The sequence below is a fragment of the Heteronotia binoei genome, chromosome 1 (genome assembly GCF_032191835.1).
Source record: "Heteronotia binoei isolate CCM8104 ecotype False Entrance Well chromosome 1, APGP_CSIRO_Hbin_v1, whole genome shotgun sequence".
Lineage (NCBI taxonomy): Eukaryota > Metazoa > Chordata > Lepidosauria > Squamata > Gekkonidae > Heteronotia > Heteronotia binoei.
Genome location: NC_083223.1, coordinates 219,314,922 through 219,335,808, shown reverse-complemented (window position 1 = coordinate 219,335,808; position 20,887 = coordinate 219,314,922). Strand labels below are relative to the sequence as shown.

General features: G+C 44.4%; 1 protein-coding gene across 1 annotated transcript in view; it reads right to left on the bottom strand.

Moving 5' to 3' along the window:
• The window catches only part of LOC132577943 (endothelial PAS domain-containing protein 1-like), a 189,294-nt gene that overhangs the window by 34,233 nt on the left and 134,174 nt on the right, over positions 1-20,887 (bottom strand). Inside the window, exons 3-6 of the mRNA XM_060247736.1 lie at positions 8,741-8,892; positions 5,468-5,552; positions 3,185-3,303; positions 2,895-3,097 (exon numbers count right to left, since the gene is read on the bottom strand). Of these exons, the coding sequence (XP_060103719.1) occupies positions 2,895-3,097; positions 3,185-3,303; positions 5,468-5,552; positions 8,741-8,892 (559 nt within the window). The remainder of the gene's footprint in view (positions 1-2,894; positions 3,098-3,184; positions 3,304-5,467; positions 5,553-8,740; positions 8,893-20,887) is intronic.

The window sequence follows — 20,887 nt, the reverse complement described above, 5'->3', positions numbered from 1 at the left end:
GGCGGAGTACAACGTATGATAAAACAATAAAATACAATCAAAACATTTTATAAACAGACAACTCAACAGCACTCAGAAAACTTATGAGGCCAGATGTGACATGAATGAGACCCTGTTGGGCTGGGCTATGTGTGTCATAAAATGTAATGCTAGATAGCAGAGATGTAAACTTTGTCTGAGAGAAATCTAGCTGTGCCAAGCTCTCTCAATTACATAGCAGGGCTACAGAGCCAAGCTCCTGCACTGGCTGAGGTTGCTCCTCCCTCCCCCTCCCTTGGTGGAAGAGGGAGGGGGCAAGAGGGAAAGAGTATGGAGAGTAGGGTTGCCAAGTCCTCCTCATCCCCCAGCGGGGGACATTTGTGTGCATGATGTGCGCAAGATGAAATGACCCGGAAGTGACGTCATCAAAATGGTGGTGCCCGTGCGGGGCCACTCCAGGCGTTCCCGGGAAAAAACTATGGTTTTCCCGGCCGCTCTAGCTATTTGGGAGGTTAAAACTTTATGGCACCTATTGTACCATAGAGTTTTACCTCCCAAATGGCTAGAGCGTCCAGGAAAACCATAGCACTTTCCTGGAAATGCCTAGAGCGGCCCCACACGGGCACCACCATTTTGATGACATCACTTCCGGGTGACGTCATCGCACCAGTGACATGGGGGGAGATTCCCCCCACTGGCCCGATGTGGGCAGGCAGGTTGAAAACCTCCCCGGTGGGAGATTCCCCACCTGAATTCGGGGCTTGGCAGCCCTAATGGAGAGATTCCTTTGCTCTGCTGCCTAAATCGCATGGAGAAAAACAAAAATAGCAATGACAGAAGCAGGAGAGAGGGAGAAGGAAGCAGACCATAGGCAGTTCCTTGCGGGCCTGATAGAAGCCCTGTGGGAGACAGATCAGGCCTGCGGCCCACACATTTGACGCTCCTGGCCTAGTTAAAGCCACTTGTATAATGGTCAGTCTATACTCAAATACATTGTTCTCAAATCAGAAGTTGGGGGGGGGTGTTATTTCTGCTTTCAGTGGTACATTTTCATTTATCCAGAAAGAGGATTTTTTAAAAAAATTGCAGCACTAGTTTTAGTGCCTTGAAAAAAAGGCGGAGACACACAAATCCTAATGCCTCTATTTAGTTTTTAAAAAATACAGGATAAGTGTATTGCAGAGGGACCAGGCAATAAACTTAGTCCCAATACCACTTGGTAAAACATTATCCTCAACAGGGGTCATTTTGTAAAAAAAAAGAGGTGCTGGAGCTCATTAGCATAACTAATCTGCTCAACTCATTTATGCATTTATGCAAATGAGTTATGCCAGCAAAGCAGCCAGTTTTGCAGGGAAACCTCTCTCTGCAGGATTGGCTTTTCTATAGGCTCTGCTGTGTTGCCCCAGCAGAGTCTGAGCTGAGCCCGGGGGGAGAGGTCTCCCCGATCTATCTTCCCTTCCCCAGCCATCCTTCCAAAGTTTAGAACCCCTTCTCTAGCACTGCACTGCAGCCCTCTCCATTCTATCCTATGGGCCCATAGAATAGAATTGAGAGATCAGGCTTAAGAGCTTCCGGAGTACTGCTCCAGAGAGCTCCAGCCCCAACTGAGGCCTGGTCTTCACCAGCCACAAAAGAAACCCTTCAGCAACCTGTATTCCATAATGTCACAGTGAGCAAAACTATTAATGATATCCATTACACAAGTTCTATTTATTGACTGGATGCCAACATATCTCATCAACATCATAATAAAATCATGTAACTTTATTTAGGTTACATGCTCTATTTGACTGGCAAAATGTTATAATTGAAAGGACTGCATTGGGACTGGAAGCTACTTGTAGGGGCCATAAGCGATGCCTCTTCTACGTGGCACAGCCACAGAGGCAAGACTGCTTAATGTAAATTAGGTGCAAACATGCATACTCCAAACCAACATTATGTACAAGATTGTCTCCGAGTGGATTACTGGCCAACATACAATCAGTTGACCACATTAAACATGCAGAAGGCACACCCCCATAATTACTTGGGTCTCCTCAGAGGGACCTGGTTCCCTGTCTTTGTTTATCCACAGAATACTTCATCATGCTTTGAGGAATCATCTACTCTACTTTCTCTTCATTCAACCAGCATTAAATAAGACCACTCTACCATCTCAATTTCTATTTGTTTTTGCTGACTAAATTTAGCTTTCATTATCTTCTTTTCTCCTCATTCCCATTTCCCTTTCTCTGTCCCCTCCTTCCTTTCTGCTCCTCTATATCCTTTCCTGAAGGGTAGAACCTTTATCTGCCTGGTATATATCCTTTCCTTCAATGCCTTTCAACTTTGACTTTCTGCTAATTTTACCTACTGAAGTTGCTTAGTCCAGGCTGTTGCTTCTTCCTTAAAAAAAGAAAAGAAATCCAGGCTGCAATCCTTTGGATACCTACTTGTCCACTAAACATGAGTTCCGGTGGCACATTAAGTTCTTGAATAAAACTTTGTTGGTCATAAAGGTGCCACTGGACTCAAACTTTGTTTGGGGCCTATACTACTTATGACCCACCATACCAAATGCACCCACTAGTTGTGTCATGTGGCCTGGACTCAACAAATGCAGCAGTTTCTTTTCATGTATAACATGAATTTACATAGATATCTTCTGAGTACATTGCTGCCAACAAGTTGTTGTTACCATAGCTTGAACAAATATTGCAGAGCTGGAAAACATCCAGAGGAGGTCATGCAAGATGATTAAGGCATTTACTATGAGGAAAGGCGGAAGAGTCTGGGGCTTTCCAGTTTGTAGAAAGAACAACGATGGTGGGGACACAACAGGGGTTTATAAAATTACACATGGGGTAAAGAAAGTAGACAGAAAATATTTTCATCATGCTGCTTGAAGTTACACAATGATCAGTTATTACCTGTCATCACAGTAGGTGAATTTCATGTCCATGCTATGACGGCTCAGGAACGTCTTGCTATCCAGTGGAATATCGGTGTTGGAAGGGTGTTGAATAGGCTCACACATTAATATGAGGCAGGATAAGAGAGGCTCCTTATAGCCACACAGGGCATGTGGAGGGCATGTGTTATAGACCTTCATTTGCCCAGTGCAGTGCAAAACCTGAAATGTAAAGAGTTCATTTGTAGCATTTAGGAATGTTTCTATGGTAAACAAGTTGAACCAATCAACATAGGTAAACATGGTTACCTTCCATGTGGCAGATTTCAGATTGACTGTTCTACCCCTGTTGGTAACTGTGCATTTCATTCTCATAAAGAAATCACGTTCCATAGACATCTCTTTATTTTTTTTCCCAAAGCCTGGGCCTAGGAAAAATACAGAAAAGACAATATTTTTACTTGAAAATGCTGCACTCTGCTTTAAAATCCACACCTTACTCTTGCCTAGCTCATGAAACCATTTTCATTCTCATTAGTTTTATTTGTGGAGCTAGGGGATCACGTGTTTATTTGAAGTCATGCTTAGGGATGGGCACAAACCTCATCACAAATTTAAATTTATCACCAAAATTGCCCAGTTTATGGTTTGTGTGACTGCATCTGCAATGAACCTCCATGGTTTTCATGGAGGTTCATGTGGCTTGTGTGGTAGACATGCTCACGTTGATCAATTAATTGTCAAAGTAACAGGGGGATGGACTTCTGTAGCCCTGGTAACACCAATAATGGTCTTCAAAACTTGACAGGCAGTGCCGACTGCTAACAAGAGAGCTCTCATTCTGTTCTATGGGAGCAGAATGGAGAGAGATATATAGGAGCAGGCAGGCAGAGAGAGACCAATTCCTCACTAGCAGTTGTTCTGCCCCTGGGCTTCTGCTTTCCCCAGCTCAAGTGATCAATTCCCCACTCGTTGCTGCATGGGCTCATTTTGATCAGTGGCTCCCTCCAATTCCCCTCGTGGCTTCTGAAACTCTAAAAAACAAGAGCAGAAGTCTGGGGGTGGAGCAAGTGCAAGTGAGGAATCGATCACAGAGAGGCAGAGAGGAAAGGGAACTGGAAGTCATTCCTTGGTGTGAAAACAGTGGGATGGAGGGTGTTTGGAGCTTACTCAGGGCTCTGAGGCACCTGTCCTGCTCAAGCCTAGCAGAGGGGCTCAGCCAGTGGGTTCCTTGGCTGAGGACCCACACCCCCTCCCTCAGTGGGATTTTGGAACACTCAAACTCTTCTCTCCATTTTGCCCTTTGAACCCTTGGATCCTCAACTTCCACACCTCTGGGCAACTCCCTCCCTTTGGCTTAACATCATCAAGTGCCCTTGCTGTGCTTGCCCCTTGTCTTGTTTTTCCAACTTCCCACTCCTCTCCTGCACTAGACCTCCTGCTAAATCCCTCCTTTTTGCACTTTGGACCCTAGGATTCTTGACTTCCATGCCTCTGTGACCTCCCCCCCCCCGGATTAAACATAATCGGCTGCCCTTGCTGTGCCTGCCCTTCACCTCAGTTTTCCAACTTTTCAACCCCCCTCCTGCACCAGACTTCTCATTGTGCCCCCCCTTTTGCACTTTGAACCCTAGGATCCTCCAGGAGGAGGTGGGTGGGTGACCAGCCCCCAGACCAGAGGAGAAGGACTGTCTGTCTGCAGCAACAATGTCTACAATGGGGAGGTGGGCAGTGCTTGCCCCCCATGCCAATTTTCACCAAACTTGGAGGGCAGGTAGAGGGGCACCCTGGGAAGGTCTGTAAGTTAGATTACACTAGCTTGCAGGGGGGCATTTCACACAATCCTCCTGAACCTTTGGCTATGATTTCCTCAGAGAGCACTTTCCTGGGGGCACCTGATTTAGGGGGCAGCTGCTTGGCTCCTCTAAATCCAATCCTCACCAAATTTGAAAGACAGGTTGAGGGGCATCCCACAGAGGTCCTCTATAAGTCTGATGCCTCTAGCTTGTAGGGGGTTCATTCAACAAACTCCTAAACCTGCAGCTGTGATTCCCCTAGAGAGTATTTTCCAGGGAGCACCTGCTTTGGGAAGCTGTAACCTGGCTCCCCAAAATCCAATCTTCACCAAACTTGGAGGACAGATAGAGGAGCATCAGCTGGAGATTTGCTGTGAGTCTGGTATCTCTAGCTCACTGGGGACTATTCTGCCACATCATGAACCTCACAGAATGAACTGGTTTGGTAAACAGAAAGCTACATGAAGGTTTGTGACATCCCACAAACCATAAATCAAGATGAACCTCCATTTTCCCGGTTCATGCCCATCCCTAGTAATGATCTCCCTGTTCCTATTAGGTAGATCCTACTAGAAGACTGGTATCAATTTTCTGGTGCATTTATTACCATCTCTTTGTGGCAAAATGCACAGGAGAAGAAGAGGTTAAAGGCTCCCCTAGTACTTGGGCTACGTAACAGCTAAACAGACACTAACATACACACTAGAGAGATGACTGTCTCTACGTTACAATAGGTTCCTTAAGAGAAGTCACTATATTTCCTTTTGCCCCATCTCCTCTGTATTAAAAAAATTACCGTTTTTCAGACTCAGGTTTTCTCGAATTTCTTCATGATCACATGGATGGGTGAAATCAAAAATGCTGTGCCCAGTCAATTCCACCTGTTTGAGAGTAAATAAGGCAAGGGGGACTTAAAAATACATTTTATACTGCAACATTGTTTACACTGTGAACATACTTTACAAATGAGTTCTAATCTATGAAAGAAGTTAAAGTAATGTTTATGGTAGGCGCATCTGAGATGTAGCTTTATATTTTTTGTAAATACCAATATTTACTTTCTTGCTTGCTTCTGAACTGCAGAATTGTTATCATATTGTGTTTTGAATAAAAGGCAGAATACAGATTCTTAAATAAATAAATGGCTTTTAAAACATACATGTTTCGATATCTCCCATCATCCTATAAAGGTTGAGGAAGAGTTACAAACAAAAACATGTATCTTCATTTTGTCCTCACAAGGACCATATCAGAGAACTGTTGTTGCCACTTTGCTCTTCTCTGACTTTCCTTTTTCTCATAACTTGTAGCTAAACACAACTCACAACATGATGTCATTGTGGGTAATGACCCTCTTGCAACTCTGTATCATTGGTTTCCAATGGGGAGGGGTACATAGCAAGACACCACACGATTAGCTCATGTCATACATTTTGTTAAACTGGTAGCAGGTCAGACCTCTTCAAATGTTTATTTTCATCCAAAGTGACATGGCGTATGAAAAAAATGGAACAGAATCAACAGGTAGTCGCCCTCACAGATGACCTAAGAAGACATCTGGACCAAGGCGGGTCGGCGCTGCTGATTTTTCTCAAACTGTCAGCCGCATTTGACATGGTTGACTATGATCTATTGACCCACTGCCTCGCCGTCACCGGAATACAGGGGATAGCCTTGCAATGGTTTTCTTCCTTCCTCCAGGATGGGGACAAAGGGTGATGCTGGGCAAACAGACCTCCCTGCGACACCCACTTATATGTGGAGTGCTGCAGGGAGCTATTCTCTCGCCCATATTATTTAACATCTATATGAGTCCCCTTGCCCAGATTGCCTGAGGTTTTGGACTAGGTTGTCACCAGAATGCTGATGACACCCAGCTCTATCTGTTGATGGATAGCAGACCATCTTCTGCCCTCGAACATCTGTCTGAGGCATTAGCAGCCATAGCGGGATCATTACAGCAGAGCCGACTGAAGTTAAATCCAACTAAGACAGAGGTCCTGTGCCTGAGTCAAGGGGTGTGTGTGTGTGTTGTGCACCCAGCTCCCAGTCTTGGATGGCGCTGTTTTAGTGCCGACCCAACAGGTGAAGAGCCTGAGAGTGATCCTGATGCCTCACTTTCTATGGAGGCCCAGGTCACGGCAGCTGCCAGGTCTGCTTTTTACCATCTACAGCAGATCAGGCAGCTAGCACTATATCTATGCCCCCAAGACCTGGCCACAGTGACCCATGCAATGGTCACTTCCAGACTAGATTACTGCAACTCACTCTACGCTGGCTTGCCCTTGAAACTGATCTGGAAACTGCAGTGGGTGCAGAACGCAGCAGCTTGCCTGCTGACTGCATCACCTTTATGGGTGAGCATGCAGCCAGTGCTCCGTGGCCTGCACTGGCTGTCTATAGAGTACCGGATCCGTTTCAAGGTGCTAGTTATGACTTTTAAAGCCTTATGCGGCCTGGGACCAACATACCAACATTTTACATTTTACAAATTTTACATTACATACCTGTAGGACCGTTTCTTCCCATACATGCCCTGGAGGTCGCTTCATTTGGCCTCCCAAGATAGGCTGACTGTCTCTGGCCCAAGAGATGCGCATCTTGCCTCTACCAGGGCAAGGTCCTTTTCAGTCCCTGCCCCAACTTGGTGGAATCAGCTCCCTATGGAGATCCAGGCCCTACCTGGCTTGTTAGCCTTTCATAGGGCCTGCAAAACGGAGCTGTTCTGCCAGGTCTTTGGGTGAGGCGGTGGGCATTTTAACTGACAGATTAGATAAAAAGGATAATAATCTCTCCACCCAAACTTTACTGTTACTCTCACTACCTTTGGCAAAGTATAAAACATTTTAATATACAAATGCTTTGAAATCTTTATTTTCCTTTCATCACTATCATATTAACAGTTCTGTAAATGGATTGCTATTAATCCCATTTAACAGATGAGGCACTTTGGCTGGGAGGGAGCAATTATCCCAAATTGCCTAGCCATGCCATCCCTGTCTAACTCTCTTGCTAACTAGGTCTATACAAATAACAATCTATCAACCTCCCCCCACACTGCAAAAAAAAAAAAGGAAAAAAAAGGAGCCCACCAGCCACATACTTGGCCTGCTAGGTGCTTGTGTGCAGTCTGAAGCTAGTGAGGGAAAACAGGAGGGTTAAATCAAAGGTCTCTGGTCTGGCTGCATACAGTTCCACAGGTCACAAGACCAGCTCTTATCAACTGCACCATGCAGCAGACAGTGGCTCAGTCAGGAGGTCACAAGCTAAGAATCTCATGCAGAGATCTATAAGACCCTGGTCGTTTTCGCACTCACCTCCAGCCGGCGCGACCCCCCTCTTTACCACACAGGATCTGCGCGGATTTCCCACTAAATGCTGCGGAGCAGCCTTCTGCGCCGGAAACTCCCGGCGCAAAAGCCGCTCAAAGGTAAACCTCCAAAAAGCGGGGGTCGCGCCGGCTGGAGGTGAGTGCGAAAACGACCCCTGAGAATTAAGCCTTCTGCAAGTGGAACTATCATCCCTTACTCTAAACCAGGGAAGTAGCACATGTTCCTGATTGGATCAGCAGCCAGAGGTACAAAAGGATGATGGATCTGCTTTCAGTTCTCAAGCTGCGTAGATAGTGTGTTGTGCTATTGGCTCTGAAAGTGTTAGTCCTATAGCATTCCTAATCTAATAATAGAACCATTCTTTTTATTTGGATTTGTTGTTGTTTTCTGCCATCAAGTCACAGCTGACATGGCTACCCCTCAGGGTTTTCAAGACAAGAGACAGTCAGAGGTAGTTTGTATTACCTGCATCTGCATCATGACCCTGGTACTCCTTGGAAGCCTCTCATTCAAATACTATCCATGGCTAACCCTGTTTAGGTTCTGAGATCTGATGAAATTGGGCTAGCCTAGGCATTTGGATACAGATTGAAAAATCACAATATACCTCACTTCTGGAACCCTGATACTTAAGGAAGCTTCTTTTAAACATCACATTTCTGAAAATAGCTACTCTGAGAAACAAGAGAGAAGTAAAAGTTATTTAACCAGATTGCTATGAGAGATGATGCTTTTACCTGTGTCAGACCCATGTATTTGTTTATGTTCTCTGACAAAAAGATCATGTCTCCATCCTGCGTGATCACAGTAATAAATCCCTCCAAAGCTTTCAGATACAAGTTGTCCATTTGCTGATCTGTCTCAATTTCATTCTCGGTGTCAGTGCAGACTGAAAGAAAATTGGGGTGGGGGTTGGAACGAAACAGAGCAAAAGAGGAAAATCAGAACAGGTGCTTCCCAAACTTACACTAGGTGGATTTTGTGCTGTGTTTTGTTGATTACACTTTTTAACAAGAACAAGAGTATACAATAGTTGACATTACAGTTCAGACAATAATCTTGTGGGACTTGCACACATGCAGAACCAGGACCCATACCCTTCACTGAATAAGGACGCAGATGCCTGAAATGATCTGTGTGCATTTTCTGACCTGTTCCTGGGGACACAATTGCATGCGAGACAGCCTCAGTCATAAAAGTCAGTAACAGATCCAATCAGCTGTTCAGGAGAAAGACCAGGGCACAGCACCGAATCCTCTCAGATACCTCTTTCCCACTCTCAAAGGCAGCTGGTCAGCAGCAGCACTGTATATCTGCCTGCAGCTGAATGTACATACTGGGCCAAAAGCAAGAGTGCAGTAAGTAATGCACTGAAAAAGAACAGTGATCTGACAGACTTGTTTAATTATCATTTTTTTTGTTGCTACATAAATGTGCATACAAAATTTTAGTTAATGAAACAGGAGAGAAGAAGAAAATTACTAAATAAACTCTAGTTAGCAAATTATTAAATGAAAAGCAATGTACCTGTTATTCTAAATATGGAAATTAGTGTATTCAAATAAAAACAATGAATATACCACTATAACAATATTCAGTGTTATACAGACTCATTTTTGGTCCTCTTCCTTGGGAAGGAAAGGGTAATTCTGTGACTAATCCGAAGAAGTTAGTATTATTTTATTCAATTTGTTTTAAAACATTTCTATCTCACCTTATGTCTTCCAATTCCATGATGCTTACTCTCAGGAAAATGGTTTTGGAATTTCAGCCTTAAAATCATACATGCATCCAAAAAGACTGGTTTGTTTCTTGAAATGTATGACCCTTCCCCCCCAATATAGTATCACCAATTGAGCAAGTTTGGTGTAGTGGTTAAGTGTGCGGACTCTTATCTGGGAGAACCAGGTTTGATTCCCCACTCCTCCACTTGCACCTGCTAGCATGGCCTTAGGTCAGCCATAGCTCTGGCAGAGGTTGTCCTTGAAAGGTCAGCTGCTGTGAGAGCCCTCTCCAGCCCCACCCACCTCACAGGGTGTTTGTTGTGGGGGAGGAAGGTAAAGGAGATTGTGAGCCGCTCTGAGACTCTTTGGAGTGGAGGGCGGGATATAAATCCAATATCATCATCATCATCATCATCATCATCATCATCATCATCATCATCATCATCATCATCATCATCATCATCATCAATTGCATTGGAAATGCCTCCAAGTTTCCAAATAAAATCGTACATCAGCAAGCCCTGATGGACACAGGAAGCAGTTCATGTGGTTCTTGACCTAAGTTATTTTAACATTATTGAGAAAAAAGATCTTTTCATCCATAGCATTATAAATGAGACAGCTCTGTATATAACAGCAAGTAGATGCACAGGAAGTGCACTATTTTTTTTAAACACACACACATACCGCCCCCCCCCCCCCAAAAAAAAACTTTTGCAAGGCTGAATCATTTTTGGAAGGAAAGAATCTAGTTAGCATACCACAGCTTGGTATGACTCAATGCAATGATGATGGGGGTGGTGGAGAAAAGAGCACTCATGATATTTAGCCTGAATCAAGGGAAGAATTAAAAGTCACAATAAACAAAGCATTGGTGAATGAATACAATGCACCCTGACGTCAATCTGCTGCGTGTTTCAACATCCTCACAGCCCATGGCAATAGTGGGAAAACCCATAATGTGATGGTATCAAGACACAAGGCAATTCTTACTATAAAATGATGGAATAGGACAGGAAGAACTCAGCAGAAGACCTTAACAGGGGTGATGCAGAATGACTAAAGAGCTGGCTTGCCAGTGCTTGCAACCCCAGTGTTATTTCTCTTCCTTTATACAGGGGCAGCTGTTTCTCATAGTAGCTCTGTGATTAACATATAACTAACAATTTCACCCTGGCAGAAATGGTGTATTTTCAGCAAAGGAGTTGATAGCATCCCTCTGCTTGGCTCCAGTTAGATGTAACCTTTCCACCACTCCAGTTCCCAGTTGTCTTTGGATCCTCAATTAGATTTCTAGTTTGACAACAATGCTGGTCAAATACAAGATGTTGTTACCCTCTTACTCCCTGGAATGGTGAGAGACCAAAATGCTTAATCTGTAACTTCAAGAGAATTCACTTTTCTACACAGACTTCTTGGAAAGGCTCTTTACCAGAGAGAGCTTGTGTAAGGATTACAAGGAGGACCACAAGTTGCTGTTGAGGACAGACCTGATACAATTAACTGCTTGGCACCAATGGGCTACTGCAGTCACAGGTTACTGTTCCCAAAGGGCTAGAAATTCAGGAAGTCCTACTGCAAAGGAACACTGTTAAAAACTACCTGTTGGTTGCTACAACATAATATAGCATCTAAAAACCACATATGCTTTTTTAAAAAAAGATGTGGATGAATAAGTAGGTGCAATAAATCAAAAATATTTTTTTTTAAAAAAGGAAAATCACTCCATATTTTGTGGATGGTAAACAGATGCTGGGGATAAACAACAGGAATTGGCTGTCTCATCATGCCCTGCCTAGGGGTAGTTGGCTGCAAACTGCTAGAGCCAGAGTACTAGATAAAATAAAACTTTGATTTAATACTGCAAGGGCAGTTCCTATGAGGTTAGGCACAAAAGCACTCCTAAAAGCAAACATTTCAATGGGAGGGATAAACTGAAGCACAAAATGCACTTCTGTGGGAGGAGATCTGACCCCTTCAAAGGCAGAGATGTAGTTACAACTGTGGACCAGACAGAGGAGAGCAGGAAGGAAAACAGTGTGAATGGCAGGAAAAGTGAGGGAATAGAATGTGAATTTCAATGTCACTTGAACTTGAGTTGCCTTTAGCAGAGAAAGGAAACAGCTCATAGCTCACCCAGCTTTTATTGTGGCTGGGTTCTTAAAGGGATTATTATTACCTCTAGTCATTCCCAAATCATTTTCTAATTACATTTTGTAACCAATGTTACATGCATGCTCCTCCTTTGACAAAGAAATATTAGAAACAATAGATTTTAAAATTAAGGTCTCCTGTTTGTGGTTGACATTCAGTAGTGTAAATAAGTAGTTATAATGTTGTGTCTTCTGAAAATAGCATCAAAACCCTAAATAAATTCTGAAAGAAAAGGCTAGAGTTTCAAACATTAAGGACCATTGCTTCTGTGAACAAATGCAGAGCATTATCCAGGAAAATTTTAATACAGGTATGATGAACTAGATGTTTGAGAAAGGCAAATCAAAGATGAAGAGCCATTTCCATTAAGTGAAGAAATCATGAGCTGGAAAAAAAAATTTCATTGTGTTCAAAATGGTCTTGTTGCAACAATAGCAGCAGGTTGTGAAGGTAGATATTGATAAGGAATAAAAAAACAATGGAGCATCTTGCAAGATAATAAATTAACAAGACACAGTATCAAAGGTTTTGCTTCCATAAAAGTTTTTAAAAGCTTTATTTTCACATGCTAGTTATACAAGGTTTTATTTTAAACTTTGGAAAATTCTTGTTTTAAAATTTTGGCAGTTTTAGAATGGTCAAAAGAAGTTTGTGATGTGCACAGATCTCTGTTGGTTCATGACCTCTGAAGAGAGCTAAATTGCCATCTTCTTCTGTTGTGGCACTTATTAAGGGGAGGGGGAGTTAATTGGAATTCTCAGCTAGTTTCATGAATTTTATAAAATTCAGATTTGAATCTCTGGGCTTTTTGTTATACATTTTATTGTGATTTCAGTATTCCTTCATCTATTCAAAGCACATTTCAAAGACCGTTATATACCATGAGAATGCATCATACTTCCAAATATCCAACATCAACATTTTGTTTAAGCTACCAATGGACTGAGACAATTCTGACTAATAGTTGAGATGATCTGATGCACACATGCAATGAAATTTTTTACCAATGTATTTTAATTGTCCGGCTTTCGTCCAGGCCATGGGACGGAGACAGTGCTGGTCGCCTTGGTGGATGACCTCCAGCGGCATCTGGATGGAGGCGGCGTGGCGGTGCTGATGTTGTTAGACCTGTCGGCTGCGTTCGACACGGTCGACCATCGGTTACTGGCCCGCCGGCTCGCCGACGCAGGGATTAGGGGGTCGGCCTTACAGTGGCTCTCCTCCTTCCTTGATGGTCGGGGACAAAGGATGGCAATTGGGGGAGAGCTGTCCCGGAGGCACCCACTAGTGTGTGGAGTGCCACAAGGGGCAGTTCTCTCTCCGATGTTGTTTAACATCTACATGCGCCCCCTTGCCCAGATTGCTCGGAGGTTTGGGCTTGGGTGCCATCAATATGCAGATGACAACCAGCTCTATCTATTAATGGATGGCCGACCTGACTGCGTCCCAGAAAACCTGGACCTTGCATTGCAGGCCGTGGCTGGTTGGCTCAGGCTGAGTGGGCTGAAGTTGAATCCAGCGAAGACGGAGGTCCTTTGCTTGGGTCGCGGTGCCCCGGGAAGGGAAATCCCCTTGCCAGCTCTTGACGGTGTGCTGCTGAAAGCGGCCCACAGGGTCAAGAGCTTGGGGGTTCTTCTGGAGCCTTCATTATCAATGGAGGCACAGATAGCGGCCACTGCCAAGTCTGCGTTTTTTCATCTCCGGCGGGCAAAGCAGTTGGCCCCCTTCCTGGAGCGCTGGGATCTGGCAATGGTGATTCATGCTACGGTCACCTCGAGACTGGATTACTGCAACGCCCTCTACATGGGGCTGCCCTTGTGCCGAACTCGGCGGTTGCAGCTGGTGCAGAACGCGGCGGCTAGGTTGCTATTGGGGCTCCCAAGATGGGAGCACATGCAGCCAGGGCTGCGCGGACTGCACTGGCTGCCAGTAGTCTACCGAGTTCGTTACAAGGTGCTGGTCATGACCTTTAAAGCCCTATATGGCCGAGGGCCTGCCTACCTGAGGGACCGTCTCTCCCCATATGAGCCCCAGAGAGCACTGAGGTCAGCTGGAAAGCACCACCTGAATATCCCTGGGCCCAGGGAGGCCAGATTAAAGACCACCCTGGATCGGTCCTTCTCCATTGCAGCCCCACTGCTGTGGAATCAACTCCCGGAGGAGGTACGGGCCCTGCGATGTTTAGACCAATTCCGCAGGGCCTGTAAGACCTACCTCTTCAAAATAGCCTTCACCCATACCGAACTAAGATAGTGTCGCTGTATATGTTTTCTTTTTTCTTCCCACTGAACTTATGAAAGACCTATTTTAGCACCTTAATGTTAATTTTAATGTAAATTGATTTATGATGATTTTATTGCTATGTATGATTTTATTGTATTGCACTTATACGTTGTGAGCCGCCCTGAGCCTGCTTGTGCGGGGAGGGCGGGATATAAATAAAAAGTATTATTATTATTATTAATTGTATATTTATTAGAAGGCGTTATAGTTTGCTTTGATCACTCTGTTAAACCAACACTAGGAAACAAAGCACAAATATTTTAACAAATCCTTACATAAAGCTGAAGTCACAGCATTTTCGCTGAATCACTCCAGTGCTGCATGTGAACAGAATAAATTTCGTTCAGTAGCAGACCAGCAAAATAGTTGGAAGCATCATGAAAATTAGTAATACACTATTAGAACAAATTCTTCATGCAGTCAATCATGGCTAGGGTTGCCAAGTCCAACCCCAGAAATATCTGGGGACTTTGGGGGAGGAGCCAGGAGACTTTGGGGGTGGAGCCAGGAGACTTTGGGGGTGGAGCCAGGAGACTTTGGGGGTGGAGCCAGGAGACACTGGGGTGGAGCTAGGGGGAGGGGGGAAATGGCGCCGGGGAGCGTGGCGAGCTGCCCTGTCTTGGAGCGGGTGATGCTGCTCCGCAGCTGCCGCCTCTTCTCCGCTCGCCATGGCTGCTCCTCCGAGATGGGCTCAACCTGAGCCCATCTCGGAGGAGCAGCCACGGCGAGCGGAGAAGTGGTGGCAGCAGTGCAGCGGCCTCGCCCGCTCCGCCTCTGGGATGGAATCGGAGGGGGGGGGTGGCGGCGGGCCGGGGCTGTGGCGAGCCGCGAGTCCGGGTCCTAGAAGGGCCCAGATTCGCGGCTCGCCATGCTCCTGGCCTGCCTCCGCCCTCCCCTGGTTTTGCCTGTGCTGCTGCCGCCTCTTGGCTGCTCCTCCGAGATGGGCTCAGCCTGGGCCCATCTCGGAGGAGCAGCTGTGGTGGGTGGGGAGGGGGCGGTGCGGCGGCCTCGCCCACTCCGGGATGGGGCGGCTCGCCATGCTCCCCGGTGCCGTTTTCCCCCTCCCCCCGTTTCTGTTTTTTGGGGGAGCAGGGGAAGAGGGTGGAAATCCTGGGGTCCCCCGCCAGGGCGGGAGGGTTGGGAAGCCTAATCACGGCTTTACTAGTTCTGTACATCAGTAGACTAGAAATGAGGCAGGTCTTACATATAAACATGACTGTAAATGCAGAAGCTGAAATTAAATGCTCAAGTACTCCAAGGATCTCTCTATAGGTCACCAGCCCTGTCCACGTCTGCAATGTAATACATAAGAATAAATATTCAAAAGGACAGCAATCTTGTCTGAATTAGAGATGCTGTAAAATTTACTGTGAACATATCCAAAAGTTGAACTTTCTATGTTTAAAAGTAGCAATCAGAAGTGAGCCAATAACCCAGTCTGTTCGGTTGCTACCATACACCCAAGAATGCTTCCTAAACTGGTTTGCATCGAGTTTTCACAAAATTGTGCACGTGCAAGGACACTGCTGATTCAAACTGTTTGGTGGCCACTAGTAGCTCTAAGAACTACTTAGTAAGGCTGCCAATTCTGGGTTGGAAAATTCTTGGCGATTTTGGTCCTGGTGCCTGTGGCAGATATGGTATAGCCATTTTCTTCAGGGGAACTGTCTTTGTAGGCTGGTGATCAACTACAATTCCAGGAGATTTCTAGATCCTGTCCAGAGATTGGTAACCCAACTACCTAGTCAAACACCGAACAGTAGGATTTTATTGAAACACAGCATTTATCAATGACTTATTTATATGATTTATGAGTAATCCCAACTGGTTTGGGATTAATCAGGTTTTCCCAGAACTGCACAGACACTACTCATTCAAAGCAATTGTCATCCATTAGCATCACTAAGGACCCTTCAGCCAAACACTGAAGGGCAGGACTTTTATCAAGACACAGCATTTATTGATGATTGTATTATATGATTGTTAAGTGATCTAATTGTCTATTTAAGCTATTGCCAGCTGAGCAGAGCAGCTATGCTGCAAGGACAGATAGGTAGTAGACCTTAATCAAGGCTGGGTGAGAGAACCTACATGCATGAAAACCCAGTTGCACTGTACTGCATGGTTAGTAAGGAATACAGCTAGTCACAGCTAGACTGATGAACTGTCAAATTGATCATCAAAAAAAATAATGCCTTTGAAAAGGTGATTGACAGCAAGGAAACACATTACCACGGACTTACATTGCAAATTTATGAAATACTTCTAAAAACCCTGAAATCTAAATCTTTAACTTATAAGTCATCTTGGACTCATGATTGTAATGCTGCTATAACTGAACATTTGCCACTCTTTGCTTGTCAGGCCATCCTTACATCCTTATGATACATGAAACTTTAAAACTTCAAATTATTAACCCATGGGTATCTCAGTCCCAAACAATTAGCTAAATTCTCAACATCCAACTTCTCTCTGCGTTGGAAAGGGTGTGGTGACACAGTTTCTTTTGCACATTGTTGGTGGAAGTGTCCATTTCTTGTGGCTTTCTGGAAAACAGTTCTTGAACAAATTGCTAATATAACTGGTTATAAAATTCCATTTCAACTTCTAATAATTTTTCTTCGATATTGGCAAGATATGATGGTCCCTACAAAAACAGGTTTCCTACCTGTAACTGATGATCTTCGAGTGGTCATCTGTGCTTTACTGGACAGAGGCTTGACGACGTCCTCGGTATGGGTCTACTTGGCGGCCATCTCGTCTGAGCATGCCCGAATCAATGGACATTCAGTCTTCACCCACCCGGATTCCAAAAGGCATGGCGAGACTGTACCCCATGGTGCGGGTGCCTGCTCCGGCTTGGGACCTGGCCCTGGTGCTTTGGGCGTTAGCGGGGAAGCCGTTTGAACCAATGGCCACCTGTTCTCCCCAGCTCCTGGCCTGGAAGACAGCGTTCCTGGTCGCTGTTACATCTGCCAGACGAGTTGGTGAGCTGGCGGCGCTTCGGTAAGATGCCCCTTACCTCGTTTTCACTGCTGAGGGGGTGGTGCTTCGCCCTGATATCACCTTTTTGCCCAAGGTGATTTCGCCCTTTCATCTCAGCACGGAGATCTACTTGCCGGTTTACTTCCCCTCTCCGGCTACTGAATCTGAGCCTCGTTTGCACGCCTTGGACGTGAAGAGGGCGCTGTCCTTCTGTCTCCAGCGTACTAATCCCTCGCAGAGGGACTCTAGACTATTTGTATCCTATGCGGCATCCTCTCTGGGGCAGAGGATATCCTCTCAATGGCTGTCCAAGTGGATTACGGGAACCATCCGGCTGTGTTACCTCCTGTGTAAAACGCCTCTCCCTGGTCCGCTTCAGGCTTATTCCGATGGCAACCTCGGCAGCGTTTATGAAGGGCGTTCCCCTTCAGGACATATGCAAGGCTGCCACCTGGTCATCAGCACATACCTTTGTATCTCACTATGTGCTGGACTTGCGGCTATGCCGAGACTCCTCCATGGGCTGTGCCGTGCTGCAGTCTGTCTCCTGTTGATGGACCATCGCACCCTCCTCCAGGTAGGACCTGAGCTTGTTAGTCTCCCATCAGTGTGATGCACAGAGACCACGAAGAAGATAAACAGGTTTCCTACCTGTAACTGATGATCTTCGAGTGGTCATCTGTGCAGTCACACTACCCGCCCTCCTTCCCCGCTGCTGCCGATCCCTCTTGGGGGGCTTATGTGGCGGCCAGAAGGAACTGGCGGGATGTCCGCTCCCGTCTCAGTGAGCATGCGCAGTGGGGCTTCTGGGCATGCGCACTGGGACGTCGGCGCGGAAATCCGCAGCTTTGAAGTTTACCGATCAAGATCGGCACTGGCGCCTTCTCCCATCAGTGTGATGCACAGAGACCACGAAGAAGATTCAGACCTTCTTTAATTAATAGCTTACTAATGGCAGCAAATACTTCCATAGTTTAACTCTGGAAATCCAACATGACGCCCTCAATCTCGTTATGGTTTACAAAAATATCGGATCAACTGATTATGGAAAAAAATCACAGACCAAATAGCCCAATTAGACATTTATCCTAGATCTACTTCTTTTGAGGAAAAATGGTTCCTATTTCTGGAGTATGTTTCAACTCATGACATTCTGAAAGGCAGCCTAACTTATAGATGGATCCTCGCTCTATAAATCTTTACAGAGAGAGAGAGAGTTAGCCTTTCTTTATTTTTATCTCTCTCTCTCTCTTTCTTTATTTTCATTGGATTTGGGATAATGTCAGACAGTAATTTCATGTCATCATCAAACAGTATTTTGAATATCAAACCATGGTTAGTAACCTAGGTTACATGAAATGAAGTCATTGTCATATTGCATGGTTCTAGTTGAACAGTACAGGATTTATTGTGCTTATATGCTCAGTAGTTTCTACTGGACGTTGCTTACATGATTCTTCATATACATGTTCTGTATCGTCACCATAGCTTACAATAAAGCATTTGATTTTTTTTTTTTAAATCATGCCTCTGTTTGCAGCTGACAAACAGGGCATAAGCCAAACTGGTGGGTGTTCATTCATCCCAAGTCTTAATCTATGTAATGACATAATAAGGTATATAGTATTCTTCCTGAAGTCCTATAGTGGTGAGATGCAGGCATCCATTTCCCAGTGAGGTGGCAAATTGTAAACCCAACAACACTAAGATAGGTATTTTGCACATCTTCTGCAGTGCATGGCCAGGTAACAGTACAAAATATGTCACACATATAAAGCTCACTGGAACTTGGAGAAGACAAAATGTGGCTGTTTTATGTAGCAATATATGTTTCACCAACACCACTCTGGAAAGAAAATTTCCATAATAAGCAAGTCTACAGATCTCAGAGTGCATTTGCCCATTCCTTTCCACCTATACTTCTTTCTGTTTTCCAGAAAGTTCAAGGTGATTTACAGTCTCATTTGTTTTAAATGCTTATAACCTGTTTTGCACCAGAATGGACCAAAAGCATCATCCCAAGAACAAAACCCTAAAATTCTATAACAATACGGCCAAAATCTATACCACACACAAACAACAACTATACAGAAAAACTATCAATTGTCAAATGCCCTCCAAAATGCCATGAACGTGGTGTGTCAGGAAGGCTGTTCCACAAAACAGAGAGACCGCCCCCCTAGTTGACCTTGCTTGCCTGCATGAGGGAATGGTCAGAGTTGGTGCTGTGGTGACTAGAGTTGTTGCATATGTTCATGCCTGGAAAGATGATCCTTCAAGTATATGGAACCCATGTCTTGAAGGATTTGAAAGTAACAACCAGGAGTTTTAAATAGAACTTAGAAACAATCAGATAATCAAAGCAAATATTTTAAGATGAGTAATATGTGCCAAAGCAGCCAGCTTCAGATAGTAACTGAAGTGCCACATCCTGCATCAAGTCTTCAAGCTGTCTTCAAGGGGAGTTCCATACAGAACATGTTACAATTATCTAGCCAGTTATCTAGTGTGTGTCAATATGCATACATAAATTAAAACACAGAATACTAAAACACTAATACATAGACTCCAGATCCCACAGGGCTTTTCAGAGCACTGAACCAAAAACAGCCAACCAGTGAAATTGTTTCAGAAGAAATACATTAATAGGGGCTTACCAAAAAGTGGCTATATTTTGCACTAATTCAAAGGCAGCGCCACATAAGTCTGTTACAATGAATATAGGAATCTTCTCTGAGTCCTAATACACTTGTTTGATTCAGGACCATGAAAGTAACTTTCATGGATGATAAAACTGAGAGCTTGTATGCAGCCTGAAGCTACAAGTAAGAGATCAAAAATAAGAACAAATTTTAAAAACCCAACAAAATCAATACAATCTAATAATACAGATGACCACAAGAGTTCAATATCGATAAAAATGCAGTAATAACAATTCCAGTTCAAAGGACTTGTTGGGACAAGATTACTCTGTGGTGCTGAAACCACATTATTAAGGCTCCTTCCTAAACTGCTCATTAATATGAGAAGTCTGGAACCACATGGGAGGAACCCACACCATTGTTTTCTCCACCTCAGCATCAGCATATGGTGTAACTGAGTTAAATGTGTACATGGGACAGAACTACAACATAGCCTGGTGTTTCTTCTATTACTCCAGAATTACTCAAATGGAAAGAATAATGTTCAGGGGGCAGTGTAGTTCAACTCCTTGTGCATACACTGGCCCTTTTACTGTAAGACAGTTAGAATCTTTACAGTAGTATAAAGTACTTAGAGTTGAGAAATGTAACTTAGCATTAAGAGCTGCACTGGTACGGAGCACATATACACAGATCATTGAGGGGATGGGATGTGTGTGTTGAGGAATGAAGTTACTTCCCAAAAGAGATCCTCTTAAGAGACAAGTGATGACTGCGTTAAGTTAGAACTAGAAAAACCTGACTTCAAATACACAGCTTGCCATGAAGCATTCTGGATAAGCTTGAGCCAATCATTCCGTCAGATAATATATTACACCATCCTGAGCTCCTTGGAGGAACAGCCTGGCTGAAGTAGACCACAGAAGTTATGCTGGTCTCTAAAAAAGTTTTGAACAGGATTTGGTAATATGAAAAGCATCTTATATATTATCAGTTATGCATAGTCGCTAAAAAAAATCAAATAGTCAATGGCAAATGTGGAACTGTTCTTTTTCAGCAAATGTCTGGTGTAATATTTAAAGAAATATTTCTTTTA